The sequence below is a fragment of the Tenrec ecaudatus genome, chromosome 15 (genome assembly GCF_050624435.1).
Source record: "Tenrec ecaudatus isolate mTenEca1 chromosome 15, mTenEca1.hap1, whole genome shotgun sequence".
Taxonomy (NCBI): Eukaryota; Metazoa; Chordata; class Mammalia; order Afrosoricida; family Tenrecidae; genus Tenrec; species Tenrec ecaudatus.
In genome coordinates, this window is record NC_134544.1 from 25,960,405 (window position 1) to 25,979,380 (window position 18,976).

At 47.3% G+C, this 18,976-nt stretch overlaps 1 protein-coding gene across 1 annotated transcript; it reads right to left on the reverse strand.

Moving 5' to 3' along the window:
• Positions 1-2,640: 2,640 nt before the first annotated feature.
• SKA1 (spindle and kinetochore associated complex subunit 1) lies at positions 2,641-18,122 on the reverse strand. The gene is made up of 7 exons (XM_075532937.1): positions 18,025-18,122; positions 17,153-17,245; positions 14,831-14,955; positions 13,093-13,190; positions 10,409-10,546; positions 4,016-4,185; positions 2,641-3,592 (listed from the first exon to the last, which is right to left on the reverse strand). Exons 2-7 carry the CDS (start codon positions 17,235-17,237, stop codon positions 3,444-3,446), a joined length of 765 nt encoding a protein of 254 aa, XP_075389052.1. The 5' UTR covers positions 17,238-17,245; positions 18,025-18,122; the 3' UTR covers positions 2,641-3,443.
• Between the last annotated feature and the right edge of the window lie 854 nt (positions 18,123-18,976).

Below are 18,976 nucleotides of genomic sequence, written 5' to 3' on the forward strand. Positions count from 1 at the left end.
GAGAACACTTTTGATAGGTGACGGACTTGGCCGACTGTAAAGAATTGATAAGATGCCGTCAGTCTTCAGCAGGGGCCTGAGTCTTGATTGACGTCTAAGCAGTAATGAATGGAGGAAAAAACACAAAGAAATGGCCTCCTCCCCTATGCTTATGACCCCCCCACCCCCACCCAAAGCCGCAAATCCTGGCCTTGACTCGCACCGAGCAGAAAGTATGTGATCACACCGTCCAAGTTAGGATGCCTCCCGGGCCATGGTGCCTCTACAGTGCTAGTTTGGGCCGGTGATTTAACTAGCTCCTGGTGTTTGCTGGAAGGGCTAACTAAATGAATATGTGCAGAGCTGGCTTTACCAGTAGCTTGAGTGGGGCTGGCCAAAGTTTGGAGGTCTGAACTGACCGAAGGGGCTCTGGTGGTTAATGGGTTGGGATCCTAACACAGGCTGGTGTGCTTCTTCCATGTGGGCATTGCTGCTTCTGAGCAGTCAAAACTCAAGAGAGCTGGAGGAGCCACGTGGAGACCCCTGCCAGCGCTGAGATGCATACACCACCTCTGGATCCACAAAACTCCCCACCACTGCCCTGGGATCTTCTTGCATTCAGCATCATCGCACGTTTCATGAGTCGAAATGCAATACTAGTTTTCTACCAAATCCAATTACAAATTAGGACGATTGTCTTTCAATTGCCTTTTATGTTCTCTAATGGTAAACGTTTTGAAAAAGCTTGGTATTAATAGTATGGTTTAATCTAATGTCTATGCCTTTTATTTATATTTCTGAACTCTGAAGAACCTTGGTAAACAAATGCCAATACAGGATGAGGTTGTCATGAAAAGGTATACTGAAGTCTAGCTTAAAGGTATTAGGAAAAAAATCCAGCCCTCTTCCGACTCACGAAACGCATGCAATGATGCTGAATGCAGGAAGATCACAGGACAGTGGGTGGAAAGTCTCGTGGATCCAGAGGTGGTGCATGCATCTCAGTGCTGGCAGGGCTCTCCACGTGGCTCCTTCAGCTGAGTTCTGGCTGCATCAGCATAGTTCATCAGGCTCGTCCTCAGTAATGTCTCACGGGGAGGTGAGTGTGTGTCCTGCTCCAGCGAGCGGTTTTATCTCCTTGGCACTTCTAAGTGAGGTCATCAAGGTGCAACCTGCTTGACAGGCTTAACTCCACCCCTTCACTCTTAAGTCTCAAAGTGACAACAGATTATGGAACTCCTACACTTGCCAAGATGGTAGTTATTACTGAAGAATACTTTGAGTTTTTTCTATTACCTGCTAAATTAAAAAGCTTCAAAAAATTTCTCCCCAGCATCTGCTTTTCTTACCCAGAGGACAGAGAACTACCCTATGGAATGTCCAAAGGAGCTGTAGGCATTGACTTCACACAGCCTGGCTAGCCATAATCCCCTTTGTGGTACACTGTAAATTCTGGCCTCCGTGCCTGTGGTTACAATCCCATTCAGAGAGAGTTCTGTTGCAGGGTTACGGTGGGAGTTACTGTACCTGCAGAGGGTGTGACTCAAGTCAAGACATGTTGTCTCCTTGGGGGTCTGAAAGGGAAAAACCACACCTTGGGGACAGCCGTTTCCCTAAGGGGCATCTCAGAATTCCAGGATCAAAAAGAAGGAGTGTCACCGGCAGGAAATGTCGACATTTCTGAAGCAACAGAGGCGGCGGGACTAAGACCAAGGGACGGAACCAAGAAGCCAGGCTGGAACCAGAAGCCCAGGCTGGAACCAGAAGCCCAGGCTGGAACCAGAAGCCAGGCAAGACCAGGCGACAGAGCAGAGTGCCAAGCCAATGAGCCTGAGGCCCAGCAGTCACAGGCCTCCAGGCCCACAGAGGGTGAGGCTGGGGAACCAGAGGCTGGGGACCAGAAAGTGGCTTAGCTGCTGGCTAGGAGGTACTGCTGTGGACTGTAATCTTACTGTTGGATGATCCTGGAGGGTGATAGCCTGCTAACATCCCTAACAAATCTCTATAATCGTATTGTCCCTAAAATGATCAAACCCAGCACTTAAGTAGAGCGCCAGGGGATTGTCAGATTGGTAACGACCGATGGAGGGTAGAGGCAGGTCTGACCTCCTTGTGGGGAGAGGAAACCCGCGGCCCGATGTGGCTGTGTCATTCTCAGCAAAGCGGCACATACTGACGGAGTAGACTACCTCTCTCTCCTGCCGAGTGGCTCACGGCCACGCACTTATCCCCTGCATTGCAGACTGCCAGCCCAGCTGAGCCACACGAACCAGCACGTCAAGGAAATTCTCCAAAATAAGATTTCAAAAAGCTTTATGAAAAAAAATTTTTTTTGGAAACTTTAGCTTCAAAATTTTTCCAAAATTTTTTTCATGATATACTGAAGTCTGGTCATTTTGCTTAAAAATGGTGTTCAAGCAACAGAGGTTAATTCTTGTTTGAAAGTGGATGGGAAATTTATTTTAACCAAAATAATGTACTAAGCTGTTAGGTGCTAACAAATAAGAGAGAATATTGACTCCTGTATCCATTCTATTAAAACCACGTACTGATAGTTGTTTAACCTGAGTTTTGAGAAGAAATATTTTAAACAGAGAAAATGATTTTCATAGGAAAGAAATAATTCAGAGAAAAATGAAGACTTAAGACCAAGTATTATGCTGTTACTTTTATTTTACATCAAGATACAAAAAATTAAACAGACCCACATTTACATTAGGGCGAAAGAAAGGCTACCGACACATGTGGAAAACTCACCACGCCCTCCGACATCACTGTGATGGTGTGACCTGGCGCAGGCCCTGCCAAGCCCTCTGTTCTCTGACAGGGATGAGCCTGCCAAGCAGATGGCACGGGCCTAGGACAGCCAGCCAGCCTCCCCGGGGCAGAGAGCAGCGGGCTCACTTCCTACATGATCCATGCCCACCCCCCTTCTTCATTTCAATGGACTTTCATTTCAGTTAAGTTGACAAACTGTTTTATACTCAAGCCATGCCATGTAAGCTGCTGTCCAATCACATGAGAAAGCAGAATAATCACATGTACAATCTGCCTCCACACCCAACTTTCGGGAAGTTTTCCCATACTGAAAAGCCAATGAGTTCAGGTACTAATGGCATTCAATTCGAGGCCTGGGGCCCTGACCTGCTCTCCCTGCTCTTGTTCCTCCACAACCACAGCGACGACCCTTCTTCCTGAGTCAGCTCACTGTCCACTGAGCACACAACTAGACGGGAACCCTTTGGTTCATCGTGTGCCTAACACTGAAGGCTGACAGGGTAGGAGCTTATCTATTTTTCAAAGGGAGGGAATTTTTAAAATACTTATGCATGATAAACACAAAAGTCTTCTTTTTTATATGAAGCAAGAAAAGAAAATGAAGATGCTAATGAAATAGTAGACAGAGCACTGACAGGAATAGCTTCTATGTTCTGCTGCAGGTTGCTCCCAGGGCTCCCGGGGCATCAGGTAATAACGTAACGGGTGAGTCTTCCCCCTCGGACCTCTGAGAGCCTCTTGCAGTGCCGTAAAATATTCATCATCACATGAAACCTCTTGTCAACTTTCAAAGCCGTGAACTCCTTGATGTCAGCTTCCACGATAAAATAATGACCTAAGAATAAAGGTATTAGTGATTAATTTCTACAAGACCAACCGCGAAGCTGCATTGTTAGTGCATTCAATTGGGAACACCGTTGGCATTAACCAAAAGCAAAATCTAGTGTTCTTACTAAAATGAAAAACTGAAACTCTTTACATAGATTGTAACCAAGTGTCTGCAGATGTTGCCAACTGTCCCCTAGTAGGCAAACCGTTTCAAATGAAAACTGCCTCTAGAAGTTTCTAGGATTCGCTGTTTCTCATGATGCAGTTCGACACCAGACAGTGGGACTTATATGTGTGTGCACGCTACAATGTTACCTTTGTGCATGCTACAATGTTACCTTTGCGCACGCTACAATGTTGCCTTTGCGCACGATACAATGTTACCTTTGCGCATGCTACAATGTTACCTTTGCGCATGCTGCAATGTTACCTTTGGTATCCTTTGTTTCCTCTTCCATAAACCTGTGGTAGAGGTTTCTGGTCGCAGAATTCATGGACTTCTTGGGCTGATGAACAATCTGATATTTACTAGCTACTGCCTTGTTGATTTCTTTAATGACATCATTAATTTGACAATAAGTTAAGCGGGACTTCATGTACCTGTGGTGGGGGGTGGGGAAGAAATATACTGCTAGTTTTTTTTTCTTTTTAAAGAATCATCAAACAAAATCATTTCCTCTGAAAAACAACAATTTTGTATGTTAGTAAAGCTAGACACAGAAAGTACCCTTTATGATAACACATTCCTGTCAATTCCAAACGGACCCGAGACATCTAGCCAACTGGAAAAAGAAGGCGTAACACCTCGGGGCTTATCTTGTCTAATTACGCCTGTGTACAGTAACCAGTGGTTATTGTCAGGTGCTGCTCAATCGGTCCTGGGTCAGAGCAACCCATACGCAAGACAGAACACAACTCTGAACCCCAGTCTGAGCCATCCCCACAAGTGCTGCCGCCGCCTTGTGGGGAGCAGAGGACTGGGAAGACAGTAGAGGTGGGTGAACGCTTTGCTTTTTAAAATTATTATTATTTTAATAAATCATTTTATTGGGTGCTCTTACAGCTCTTGTAACAATCCAGACCTCCATTGTGTCAGCAGATTTGTACATTTGCTGCCATCATCCTTTTCAAAACATGTTCTTTCTACTTCAGCCCTTGGTATCGTCCCATTTGTTCCCTGCCTCCCCCACCCTCCCACCCTCATGAACTCTTGATAAATAATAAATTATTTTTATCTTCCTATCTTACACAGTCTGCTGACTCCCTTCACTCAAGTTTCTGTTGTTCGTGACCCTGGGGGTGGGGTGGGGTTACACACTGATCATTGCGATCAGTTCCCCCTTTCTCCCCCGATCTTCACCCTACCCTCATGGTATCACTACTCCCATTACTGTTCCTGAGGGGTTACTGGTCCTGGATTCCGTGTGTCGAGAGCTCTTATCTGTATCAGTGTACATACTCTGGTCTGGCCAGGAAGGCGAGATTATTAGAACAAAGTGCTCTTGTGTTGAGGGAGGACTTGAGTACAGGCCCAGTGTCCATCTGCTACCTTAATACTTAACATAGAAATATGTATATAGACTTATATCCTTATTGTTATATATAAATGTTTACATATGTATGTGCCTGAATTTATACCTCTAAAAATGTCTTTTGTCTCCTAGTTGTTTCCTCTCTTTCCTTGTACTTTCCTCCTGGCCCACTGTCATGTTCGACCTTCATTTGGCTGCACTGCACTCGATCAACCCCCCACCAGACATTCTACAACCTCTTTGCCGTCAATTTCAGATCATTTGGTCACTTGTCCCTGGGGGCTCACAGCTATTACAACAATCCACACAGCAATTGTATCAAGTATAGTTGTACATATGCTGCCATCATTATTTCCTAAACATTTATTTTCTATCTGAGCCCTTGGTATCTATCAACTCCTCTCTTTTCCCCTCCCTCCCCCTTTATTCTCATATTTTAAGAAGCCTGGCAGGCCAGGATTCTGGGGTAGAGGGATGCCTTCACATCTGTGAGTTGGAGATCAAGTCCCAATCATATTCTCATAATTAATATTGTCCCCCAGTCTATCCTCCCATAATAGTGCTACCTTAAGGTTACCTCTCACACGTACAAGGCTGATTGCCAACTAGCCCAAACTCTAACTGTAGAGGCAGATGTGCTATTGCTCTCTAGGCTCTGAAGTCAGCCACGCCCCGTGCCCTGGCCCTGGCCCTGGCCCTGGTGTGAGGTTACTGCTCCAATGAACACAGGGACCTTTAGGGTTAAGGTACAGCCCGCTTTGTTACCTGAGTGGTTACTTGTAATCAGGGGGGCTTGCACGCCCCCAAGCATATATAAACTGTTGTTGGAAATAGAGTCTCTCTCTCCACACGGACTTGGCTCCTGAAGTCATGGCGGGGGTGAGCACCCTTAAACTTGCCTGTCTCTTAATTTCTTCCCTTCAATTCCACTACTGTCACTTAGGACCCTCCCGGATGTGAGGCTGGGCTTCATACCAATTCATCCATGAGATGGGCTCAATTCTCCACTCATACATGCACCCCCATGTCATCGGGTCCATCTGACTCATAGCAGCCCTGTATGACAGGATAGGACTGCCCCTTTGGGGTCCCCAGACTATAACTCTGTGGGAGCAAAAAGCCTCCTCTTTATCCCGCAGAGCGGCTGGTGGTTTCAAACTGCTACCCTTGCCCTACGCCATAGCCCGCCAGAACCAGGCCCGGCTTTCGCTCATAAGGAATGAATGCTATGATTTTAAATAAGCTCTCAGATGCTGATTCCACTAACCTCAGCATAACATTGAATGTAAACATTTTTAAATGTTTGCAAGCAAAGGGCGGGGGGAAGATGTCAATGGTTTTCTGTAAACCCTGTGATGTTTTAGACAGCAAGAAAAGAAAAAGAGGAAGATGTGGAAAGGAAGGGGAGGGGGGGGGGGAATGCCAAAAACAACCAAGAGGAACGCGTGACAGAGAGCGGCAATGAGGATCTGCTAGCATGCAGAGATGGCAGGGTTCTGAATTTACACAGCAAAGGAACCCATAAACGGCCAGGCTCCTCTCTATCCCCTCCTGCCCCGCGAACAGCATCTTCTCCACTCTGAATTCCACTTGTCCAGTCCGGCCTATCCTTCCAACACCACAAAATCATGGAAGATAAAAAGAGAAGCCTCTGCCCCAAGCGGCCTGAGTGTACCAAACTGTTGCCCTGAAGCGAATCACAGCTCGCCGACAGCAGAAGGCCCTGAGCTGGAAGCTGGCAGGGAGCCGGGAGAAATAACTCCTTCCTGGGGACTTGGTATGGACATGCTGAGGAATTTAAATGCGTCTAGGGAGCCCAGTTTTTTGAGAGGGGCCATCTCTCCTGCCTTCTACCTTCCAGGGCGCCCCACCACCCGCCCCAGTTTTGTCTATGACAAAACTCAGAGAAAATCCCCTCGATCCAAACCATCACCTCCATGGACATCAAGGTCACGGGGCACAGCACAGTTCACAAGGACGAGGTTCCACGTCCTACCCGAGTGAGCCACGGTCCAGGTCTGAAAAGCAGGGAGCGGCTACACAAGGACTGTGAGCAACAACCCGCTTCTCGCTGTGCAAGGAGAGCCAAGAGCAGGGTCAGCTACTGGGTCACGCAACCACTGGACTCCACCCCCGAGTCCCCAAGAAAAAGGTGGTGCCTGCTCACCGCAACCAAGGAGTCCCATGAGAAGGTCCTGAATCACGGGAGAAAGTGTGGAACAACCCTCGAGACCCTAAGAAATGAAGACATGGCTTACTAGTGAGAGGTGCACTGGCGATGCTTCATTCTGTCATGAACTATGGCTGGGAACCATGCTTTCGGTCTAGAAATTAACAACCTCCCTTACCCCCTCACCCGGGGCTCAATGTCCACCCATATTCTAGACTGGAGATTACTCATACTCGTCTAAATACCAGCTGGGTCCGAGAAGTTATCTCAAGCAATTCAGAAACACTTCAATGCGCGGGAAAATAAGAATACAACTTTCCAAGATGTGTGGGTGACCCGTAACAGTGCAGGTGAGCAGGCAAAACGGCGCAGCAGCCACGACGGAAAACAGGCTGGCAGCTCCTCAAAAAGTGACACCCAGAACTGTCAGGGCTGCGCAATGCCAAGGCGAGGTCTGTGAAGAGGCTTCAGAAGACGGGTGGAAAGGAGAATGGACTTTTATGCTGTGTTTGAAGCTCCCCCTAGAGTACGATGGCACAAAAGCAGCCTTGCCAGACTGCTGCACCGCGGACCACAAGCAGCCAAAGGGAAACTGCCTGGACGCCCATCAGTTGAGGGGCGGATACACAAATTGTGGCTCCTACAGTGGACTACCATTTAGTCGTGCAGAAGAGTGAAGTGCTGATCTATGCTTCAGCATGGAGGAACCTTGAAAACAGTATGCGTGAAACAAGCCAGTCGCAGAAGGACAAATGTCTAGTGTCACTTCCGTGGAATGGCGACCGGGGCGGGAGTGAATGGGCCACTGCTTGGGAAACAGCGTGTTTCTGCTCATGGTGATGGGAACTTGATGATGAGTCTGAGTGACAGTCACACGCCTGATTAATGCAACGGCTATCAGTAAATGTACACCTGGAATTTTGGCTTGGAAAATGTGTTTTATAGATAGGTATATATTTTTAATCAGAAGTTAAGAGAACTGAAGGCACAGATTATTCTTATCACAAATGAAAGAGAGGCGATCACTAAAGCGCTCGTGGCTATTAAAAGACCGTTGCTGGCCATCGTGTGGATTCGAACTCACAGCCACAACCTAGGTGGACAAGGCAGAACTGCTCCATGAGTTTTTCAAGGCTGTGACCTCTCCAGGAAGTGTTCCCAGGCCTGTTTTGGTGAGGCCCCTCTGGGGGAGTCCTTTCAGAAAACACGCAGAAGGAAGGCTTCCTAACGCGTTCTATAAGGCTGGCATTGAGCAAGACTATGTGAAAGGAAACTACAGGCCAGTATCTCTCATGCATACAGCTACAATAAGCCTCACAAAATACTAGCACATGGAATCCAGCAATGTGTGAAATATATGCCACCACCAAAAGAATGTATTCCAGTTATGGATGGCCAGTTCATCATTCAAGAAACTCAATCCATATTACGTATCACATGAGCAGACTAAAGAAGAAATAAATCATGATTCTATCATATGCAGAAAAATCATTTGACAAAATCTGATTCCCATTCATGATAAGGACTCTCAGCAAAGTAAGAGCAGAGAAGAATTTCCTCAACTTGACAAAGTACGTCTACAAAACACACGACATACAGCTCACATCAAACTTCAAGGTGACACATAAGATGCTTTTCTCCCGAGATCAGCAACAAGGGTACCACTGCTAGTCAACATCATACCGAAAGTACAAAAAGACTGTTCCCCAGCTTGACTCCCCCAAATATCTATGCTAGACTTCTTGCAACTAATGGTAAATGATTGTTAAGTCATCTCCCTGAAGACTGCAGCCCTCCAGAGCAAGCAGACACCAGTGCTTCTCCCACTGTGGGTGGGGCTCTCTCCCTGCTGTTAGGGACAGTGGATTGCTTCCCCTGAAAGCTTAGGCTAAATAGTCTCCAGCTCCAGGGCAATCAAAGTTAAGCCGCCATCCTGAATCGAGGGTCCACCCATCTTGTCACATGTGTACCCTCAATACCTCCACTTCCTATTGCATGCATACCCCTAGATCACCCCCTCCCATTACTGTAGTACCTACAGCACAACCCCTTCCTGTGGCGATGTCTACCTGTAATGAGGGGGCTTGCACACGCCAAGGAATAGAAGCCTTGGTTAGAAATAGAGTTCTCTCTCCCCTCGTCCTCATTCCCCCTCATCTCCTATCTCCACGTGGACCACCAAGCAGGGCTGAGATGAGCATGCTACCATGAAATGTGTCTGACTCCATTATTTCACTCTCTCTTCTATCTCTCTTTATTCACTACGTGTTTACTATTATCTGTATTTATTATTGCCGTACAATTGCACCTGCCAGACCCGTGATGATTTATTAGGGGCTGGCTCCTCAGACAATTAGCTAATGCAGTAAGTTAAGAAAAAAGGAAATAAAAGGCAAACAGATTAAGGAGAAATAAAGTTGCAGGTGTTTTAAGTAGAAAATTCCTTAAAATTTACCAGAGAATTCTGGAACAAATAAACAATTACAACAAGGTTACAGGATATAAGATTGATTTATGCTTTCCTGTTTTCCAACAATGGACAATTCGAAGTTTTAAATTAAAAGCACACCATTTATATTAGCCCCCCAAAATGGGCATAGGTACTTGGTCTATATGGAGACTTTAAAATCAACATGAAATAAACCAAAGCTCTACATAAACAGACATCTATATTCCTAGAAGACTCATTATTTTAAGATGTCAGTTCTTCTTAACAGGATGCACAGCGATTCCACATAATCCCACCAAAATCTTAGTAAATTGTGGATGTCAACAGACTGATTGTGAAGTTAACATGAAAAGTTACAGGGCCCTATTAGTCAACACCAGATCTCACTATAAAGGTAATTTTTATAATTAAATACAAGGCATGATTTACAGCATCTTCAAAAGAGACTTCCCTCATTTTGCATAGTATAATGTAAAACCAGTTTAGGAAAGATCAAGATTTGGACACAGCACATTACAGTCAGAATAATACGCTCTATGATGGAAAGACATGTACAGTGATTGTTATAGACATACAGTTAAATCTTAAAATGTGTCCTAAATACTCAGACGGGAATACCTTCAGCTACTCAGAAGTTATACTGGAAACTTAAAATGTGTCCTAAGTACTTACGCAGGAATACCGTTGAACTCATCAGAAGTGATAAATGAAATTTCCTTAATGTTTCTTTGTCCTCTGGGGGGCTTGCTCACAGGGGCCGGTTCCACATCCTTGACTGATTCTTTCGGGTTCAGATCTGACCCCTTTTCACTACGGAAACAGAGATGCAAACAAGTCCATCCTGGCTGGAATTCAGCCACAGACGGAAAAGTTTTCCCAAGTGAAAATCGTCCAAATTAAACGCAGTTCGTCCTGAGGCAGCAATTGTGTAGCCAACCACCTTCCTTGTCCCTACGGTCCATGAAGATCTATATTGACACAAATGTTGAAAATGCTCGTCCCTCAGTCTTCAGTAATATGGTTGTGCTTTTTGGCACACCCCAAACTGGCATCAGTGGTAGAAACCAGATGATGCCAGCCACCTTCGTCCTGTGCCATCTGCTCCACAGAGTCAGTGTGTGTGTAGAATGAACTCTTCTAAACGCCCCCAACAGCTTCACTTCCTGACTTCCCAGTTCCTGGAAATGGGAATATCAATCATCTTAAGCCTCTGTCTTCCGACTTATCATGTTGGCTGGCAGTGCCAGTCCCTTCCGAGCGCACTCACGTTAAGATGCCGGGCAGGAGCATGGATTCTGTCCTGCAGAACTTTTGGAGCCCATGAGAACCCCACTAATAGTACCTGCCCCACTAGCAACTCGAGTCCAGGCAGAACTGCAGCTTCCAGGCTGTTGAACGGCCATGAAGGAACAGAGCCTGTTGTCAGTACCACACCAAGCCAACTAGCACTGTGGTTGCAAGAAAGAGGACTTGGGGGAGAAGAAAGAGGACTTGGGGGAGAAGAAAGAGTGGCTGCAACGCAGGCGCAAAGGAAGGGAATGCCCAGGAAGAAAAAGACCTGAGAGACCGAGAGGGAAGCACAGCCAGGACACCCAGGCCGGACGAGGGCAGTGTGGCTGAGCAGAGTTGTCGTGACAATGACAAAGTTGCCCAGTGCTACAGTGCCATCACCCTGATGTGAACGCAGCAGGAGGAGGCAGCCCCCACGGTGAGCCAGGCTCACTCCTGCCTGTGCATGTCCGGACACAGAGAGCTCTGCCCCCCCTTCAGGTCTCGCTGTGTCAGTTGAAGACAAGCATTCCAACCTGAAAGCTAGGGCTCAGTGAACTTAGAAGACCGTTCCTCCTATTCCCCGGGCAACATTCCTGCTGGATGGCCAAGCCCGGCCCGCACTTCGGAGCCCTTGAAAGTGATCGCGTCCTATGCTGACCTGCTTCCTAGTCCTCTCGTGAATAGTATCTACTCCGGCAGGGAAAGGCCCGAGTGTGTAGAAGCCAGACCGTGCCCAAGGACCCTGCTGCATCATCTTCTCCGGGGGACAGGACCCAGCATTGATACCAGGGCCCCGACCTTACACAGAAAGGCTGGTGCTGGCCGGTCATCTTTTCAAAGGGAAACCGGAGGTTGATTATGGAAACACCAAACCTGATGCTGTCGGGTCGATTGCAAGTCAGGGCAACCCCTGGGTTTACATACAGGTGGTACAACTACCCCGCGGAGCTGCCGCTGCTAGTTCATACTGTGTCCATTGCGACTCACGATGAGGTCATGCGTGCCGAGCAGGAGTCCTGGACTGGGTTTTCCGTGGTCAAGGCTGTGAGATTCTGAACACGGGCCTGTCTTCTGAGGTACCTCTGGGTGGGTTAGAACTACCAACCTCATGGCCAGTAGTTGAGTACTGTGCTGACATGAGTTCCTCCTTCATGTGGCCTTTGGCCTGGTCTCTTTGGAAAAACCATCTAAGAGATTCCCGTCCCAACTAAATGGTGAGAAGTTATCACGGTGGGGAAATGCTCTATCCCAGAGGGTTTGCTACTGTGTCCAGGTTGGTTGCCATTTCCTGGGTCAGCTGTGAACAACTTGGTTTTGATGCTTTCTCCTTGGTGCCGGGGTGCAGCCTACCCTGCGGTTGGGATGGGCCTGGCAGGGACTGGTCCACAGACTTTGTCAATGAGGCGAGTTACAGCCCAGCCCCTCTTCATGTGCAAATAAGTTATCAGTGGCTTTCTAAGAGATTGGTCAGTTTATGGCCCTGGTAGGCATGCCATGCCTTAAAACTGGCCAGGAGTTTGTACCGTTGAGCAGCCAGCGCCACGGAGGTTTGCAAACAGAAAAATGAAGAGACGCAGCGAGAAAAAGCAAACGGCAGCAGAATGAAGCAGAGAAGTAGGAGGCAAGGGGTCTCCTACAAGAGTTGTAATTGTGGTCAAGGACTTGTACACAGAAAGAGGGGTGTCAGCAGGGAGGAGGGCTACCTGCCTGCCGAGCGGAGCTGAGGGCTTCCCTCCACTGAAGAAGGAAGGCAGTTTCACTCACAGGCTTCTCGGCCTGGTGGCTGAGGTTTAGCCTGAGTTGCACCCTGTTCTGTAATAAACCGGTCATTGTGGTCATTGTGAACTGTCAAGCCCAGAATAGAGAGCGTGCCAGAGGAGGGCCAGTGGGGCGAGCAAGGAAAGGAATCAGGAGGAGACGCCTCCTCGACAGTGTGGGGTGGCATTGTCCCAGAGGCAGTGGGAGAGGGGTCTGGTGACCCAGTGCGCGTGACAGAAACGGAATCGTTGCTGAAAAGCCAGAAGCCTGGAGGTGCGGGTGTCTGTTGCACCTCCAGCGGCAAGAGCGTCCACAAGAAAACTCACCAGCTCTTCGGCGCCGCGACCTGGGGCAAATGGGCAGGGATGTTTTCTTTGAGATGTTGCACATCTTTGGAATCCTCTTCAAGAGACTCACAGAGTTCCTAAGTTAGGAAACAAAACAGATGCTCTTCATGAAGCCTCCGTCCTGCCCGGGGTTGCACCACCTTACGAAGAACATGTGTGAGAGATGACATACCTTGGCCACAAAGCCGAAACTCCCCTGCCACCGAGTGGATTCTGACCACCGAGGCAGTTTGTCTTTCTCCCGAGAAGCAGGGGGTGGGTTTGAACCTCGGGCTTAGTGGTTAGCAGTCACCCGACAGGTGGACGGACTACAAATGCACCCAATGCAGGATGGGCTGGAGCAGGGTGAAAATAAGGACTCCTGATGGAGCAATTTCTTTCTCTGCTGGATTTCGTCCGGAGAATTGCTATCACCCTGTTCCAGCTGGCAGGGTTGAAGTTGGGGCCTCTCCAAAAGCATTTCGCTTGGGAGGCAACTGAAAACAGAGGAGCAGCTTTGGATGCCCATTCTGGTAGACGACTTGTGGCAACTGAGCAGACGTCTCCAGTGTGGCCGGCGCAGCAACAGGTGCCAACTCGCACATAGTCCAGCTCAATGAAGACTCCCACGTGGTTAGAACCTTCTCTTTGAAGGACCCTGCTGGTATTCGACATACCAGCGACGTAGCTCCCAACAGCATAACGACACGCGAATCACCCCAGCACGACACGGGCAGAGCGGTGGTGGTGACTGATAGCAGGATGAGCATACAACTCAACCCACTGCCATCGAGCCCACTCCGACTCACAGCGACCCGACGGGACACGGTACAACTGCCCTCTGGGTTTCTGAGACTGACTCTTTCCAGGAGCAGACAGCCTCCTCTCTCCCCAAAGGAGGATCAGCACCCTCACATCTACTCTTAGAACTAACCGTCTTCGCAGAGCTTCAGGAGCTTAAGGCTGAAAGGGACTGGAGAGGCTCTATTTGTGGTCCAGTCTCATCAAATACCCTCATGGCTCTAACAACAGCATGGGTAATTATGGTACAGACACATTTGCGCCAGGAAGCTGCACTTGTGTTAGCTGAAGTCAACGAGATGCCTTGTGAATAATTTAGGACAAAATACACACGGAGTATGGCTCAAGATGTTTTTCTTTAAGAGTCACGGTATTAAAATGTATTGAAACAGAGAAACGCAGAAACGAAGGGGCTTAAGAAATCGTTCCAAAGAGCCCTGGTGGTGGTGGTGTCCTGGGTGGTGTGCGGGGCTGCTAACTGCAAGGCCAGCCGTTCAAAGCCACCTGTCATTTCAGAGAACGAAGAAACTCTGCTCCTGTAGAGAAGGAAATCCCACCCAGCGTCGCTGTTCCGCATGACCTGTGCCTTTTCACCTGGCGACCCCGAGGCCCAGAGAGGGAAAGTACTTTCTCAGGGTGGCAGAGAGTACTAGGGACACCCAGGGGGACGCACGTCTCTCACCAACACATCTCCCGCTGAAACGAAATGGAAGAGCTTTCGAAGAGCTGCCGAGTAAAGCTCCCCGGCCTGGGCTGCCCTCCGGAAGAACAACACCTGGGGAGTTAGCAAGTTCCTTACGCTGGAAAGATGAAACCTGATTGGTGCTGCATCCCCTGGGGACTCTCACACTTGCCGTCTAGGACCCGATTACCTGGTGGTTAGGGCGCTCACATGTATTGCCCTTTTGACTTTGTTTCTTAATAAGAAATGCATTACCTTGAGTGAATTGTTGGTCTGTTCTTGATATTCGATTTCCAATTCCAATTTATTCAAAATGTCGTTGACGACAATGATGTCATCTCCAATTTTATTTAAGACAGTCTTTAAGGCAGGTTTGTGGCCTATTATAAGCACAGGTAAAATGAACAAATGACACAGCAAAGCAGAAACACAGAGACATCCATTTGAACTCCTGAAACAGGAAGCTTTGCTTTATAGACACATGGCGGGAAGGGGGCTATTGCACCTAGGATTCGTCTCCCCAGGTAATCTCCAGACCCCATGTCTAAGGAGTTCAGAAGAGGAGGGTGGGGCAAGTACCACAGGCCCGAGTCTAACAAATCCTCCACTCTGAGAAAATGCCAAGAAATGCTGGACGAAATAAACAGCCTTCTACCGGCTTAGCTAGGAGTCCTGATGGCAAAGTGGGTAAAGGGCTGGATTGCGAATCACAAGTTCAAGGGTGTGAACCCACCAGCCACTCTTCAGAAGCAAAATGAGGCTGTCAGCTCCTGCAAAGATTTAGTCTTGGAAACCCAAAGGGGCTTCTGTTCTATAGTCACTAGAGTCAGAAGCAAACCAATGGTAATTGAGTCTTTTTCCCCCCACTTTGGATATTATTAATTTTTTTAATGAATCCCTTTATTGGGGGCTCTTACAACAATCCATACACCAATTATATCAAGCACATTGGTACATATGTTGCCATCATCAGTTCCAAAACGTTTTCTTTCTACTTGAGCCCATGGCAGTTGAGTCTTAACAAGCTCAGTTGAGCTTTCATGAGGGCTACTCCACCTGAAGGGAGAACCACAGGCCAGGCACACACGTGTATGTGTGTGTACACCACTGCCTTCCACTCCCCCCCAGCCCCCGAGATATGGCTGTCCAAAATATACCTGATTTTAATGGGAACATGAGCCAAAGAATGGGGCTTTCAACATGGAGTATGAGAAGTAAGAACTCCACATGAGGACAGAACCCCACCACAGGGATCTATCCTTAGTGAACGTGTAAACCTAAAAAATTCCAACCACTGTCCAGAGAGGGCACCTTATGTGTCCTCCCTGGGAATCTGTAATATATGTTTTGTCCTCACTTGGGTTTGGAGGGGTTCACACTTAAGACTATTCAAACGATTCAAGGCCCCTGAGCAAAGAAAATACAAGTCATAGGTTGACGATAACCTTGGCAGGCCTGGAAAAAATAAACAGCAGCCTCTTATAAAGATGTAAACCACTCATAGCCCAACTCCACCTCCTAGTGCAACTAGCTACTAACCAGAGGGCTAGTAGGTTGCCTCCACCCAGAGGCACCTGGGGAAAAAGACATGGTGAGGTTCTTTCTGAAAAGCAGTCAACAGAAATGCTAGAATAGTTTCCTCTAAAATGCATTGGGTTGCCATTAAAGAGAATGAACTCAATGGCTAATGGTTTGTATCTTTAAAAATTATTATTAAATAATTAAACAAACAAACAAAAACACCCACAGCTATCATCGAGTTGAAGCCAACTCCTAGCAACTGACTAGGACAGGGTAGAACTACCCCTGTAAGTTTCAGACTGGCGGGAGCTTTCAAAATGCTGACCTTGAACACCACAGAACAATTCCGAGCCCCTAAGCCAGCAGGTAGTAAACAGATAATAGATAATAATTATTCTCCCTCTTGTCAAAATGAGTTGTCTGGGTTGCAGTAATCTACTAAGTCACGCCGCTTTCAGCCTAGTATAAGTTACCTTTGCAATATTCAGAAAATTGATACTAAAGGATTTTAAAAATTACTAGTCAAAGTTCCCTTCCTAAAAGACAACCATTTAACCAGGCATTGAGATATCACACAAAGAGGATCAACAAATTAAAATGCTTTTTTTTAATTTCTTTTTTTTATTATTATTAAAAAATATTTTATTAGGGGCTCAAATAACTCTTATCACAATCCATACATATACATACATCAATTGTATAAAACACATCTGTACATTCTTTGCCCTAATCATTTTCTTTTTCTTTTTTTAATCATTTTTTTTAATTTTAACAATTTATTAGGGGCTCATACAATTCTTATCACAGTTCATACATATACATACATCAATTGTATAAAGCACATCTGTACAGTCCCTGCCCTAATCATTTTTTTCTCCTCTTTTCTTTTTTTACATTTTATTAGGGACCCATACAACTCTTATCACCATCCATACATATACATACATCAATTGTATAAAGCACATCCATACATTCCCTGCCCCAATCATTCTCAAAGCATTTGCTCTTAAAATGCATTTTTAATGTACAAAATCAGTGGACTATCGTTTTACTTACCACAGTTTCTTAATGACAGCGTGTGTTTAATATTGCCAATCTTCTCATTAATGTAAGTGCATAATTGTTCCAGATCGGAGTCCATTCTTTAAGCTGCTTTTAAAAATATCAAATAAGTAAGCATATTCTATAGATGAGAGAAGTAGAAAAAAATAAAAGCCAGGCAAATTTCTGTTCACTTTCAAAATCCCAAAACGATAGATTTAGGCAAATTCCCTGGAACAACTCAAAAGCAGTTTCTTTCCATTACAATTTTAGTTTCTAACCAACCTACGATACTGACTTGTCTTACAGCCCTCGGTAAGTAAAGGATCCCAAACCAGAATCGTGAAACTCTCACTGCCACCAAGTGGATGCTGACTCAGAGCCACCCCTGGGGGGGTTCCGAGACTGTAACTGCTTATGGGCGTAGAAAACCGTCTTCCTCTGCCGAGCCGCCAACCATACGAATGACAGCCCAGTGCATAAACACTACACCACCAGAATACAGGAGGTAAATCTGGGTCATTTCCTTAAGGATTTCAGGGGGCAAATGCACTATCTTTATGGAAGCTGACAGCCTATTCTTTTCTGCATAAACATTGGTACTGATCTCTTTTTTAACATGAATTTTAATAGAATTAAAAAACAAAAACATGCAAGTGCGAAGAAAGAAACCCGGTAAGCATTTCTCCCGGGTTGTCGGGGCTGCAGCGTGGAAGTTTGGGGTCCGGTAGGCGAGCAAAGGAGGGGTACGAATTACTATTAACTACAGGGACAGGACAGGAGCCCCCGAAAGGATCCACAGCCGCTTAAAGACGCCGGCCAAATGTGAACCTCTGCCCCACCGTCCCAGCCTTAGGGTTCAGAACACCCCAACATCAAACCCCGACCTCGCGCTGATCCGGGGACTGAAGTCCACTGGCTACCGGAAGCCCGAAACCCCAGGACGGAACTCAGAGCGAAAATTTGAACGGCCCGCCTAGAACTGGCGCCGCGCAGGCGCAGATCTCCGCCCTCGCGATAGGTCAGTTCTGCGACTGCGCGCCGTTCCGCGTTGTCATGGCAACAACGGAGCGCGTGCGCAATAGGGCGGCGCGGTGGGCGATGGGTAGATTTAAAGGCGGAAGCGTGGTTGTGTGTCTCCTACCTCCGGCGTGGATAGGACTTTCAGTCAATCGCCAACTCTGACTGCCACCCAGCCAGGACCAAGGGCTAAGAAGAACGGAAAAAAGAGAAAACTGTTATATTAACACTTCGGGAGAAAGAGTTACACCCTTGCGACCCGCAGGGGCGCTCAGTCCTATACTATAGGGCCGCGGTGAGTCGGCATCGACTGAAGGCAGTGAGTACTACAATCAGACCCGCTGCGTGCGTTCTGACCTACAGCGACCCAGACGGGAAACCTTTATGGGAGCCGACAGCCTCTTCTTTCTCCCCGGGAGCGAATGGTGGGTTCGAACCGCCAAGCTGGCGATTAGCGCTCAGGCAACGGCACCAACCGGGGCTCCTTACTAAGCATAACAATCCCTGCCCTTGCCAAAGGATAAAGGGAGTCAGGAAGGGAAAGCTGTGCCAGGATCGCGGCCAAAGCCAGCGCGCTGGAAGAGGGGTTGTAGGAAGGGACTTAGAGGTGCAGGGACCCGAGAATTCCCACAGCCTAGAAGCAAGACCCTCAGATGATGGGCAGATGGCTCAGACTTCGCAGATCGAAGGACGCTGTGGAAGTAGGAATTGGTCAATAACTTTTCCCCAGGCTAACCTACCCAGGTCTATCTGCTAATAAATAGTCCCAGTTTCCCCAGAAAATCGCCACTCTCCCTTGTGACAGCTTGTCGGGTTGTT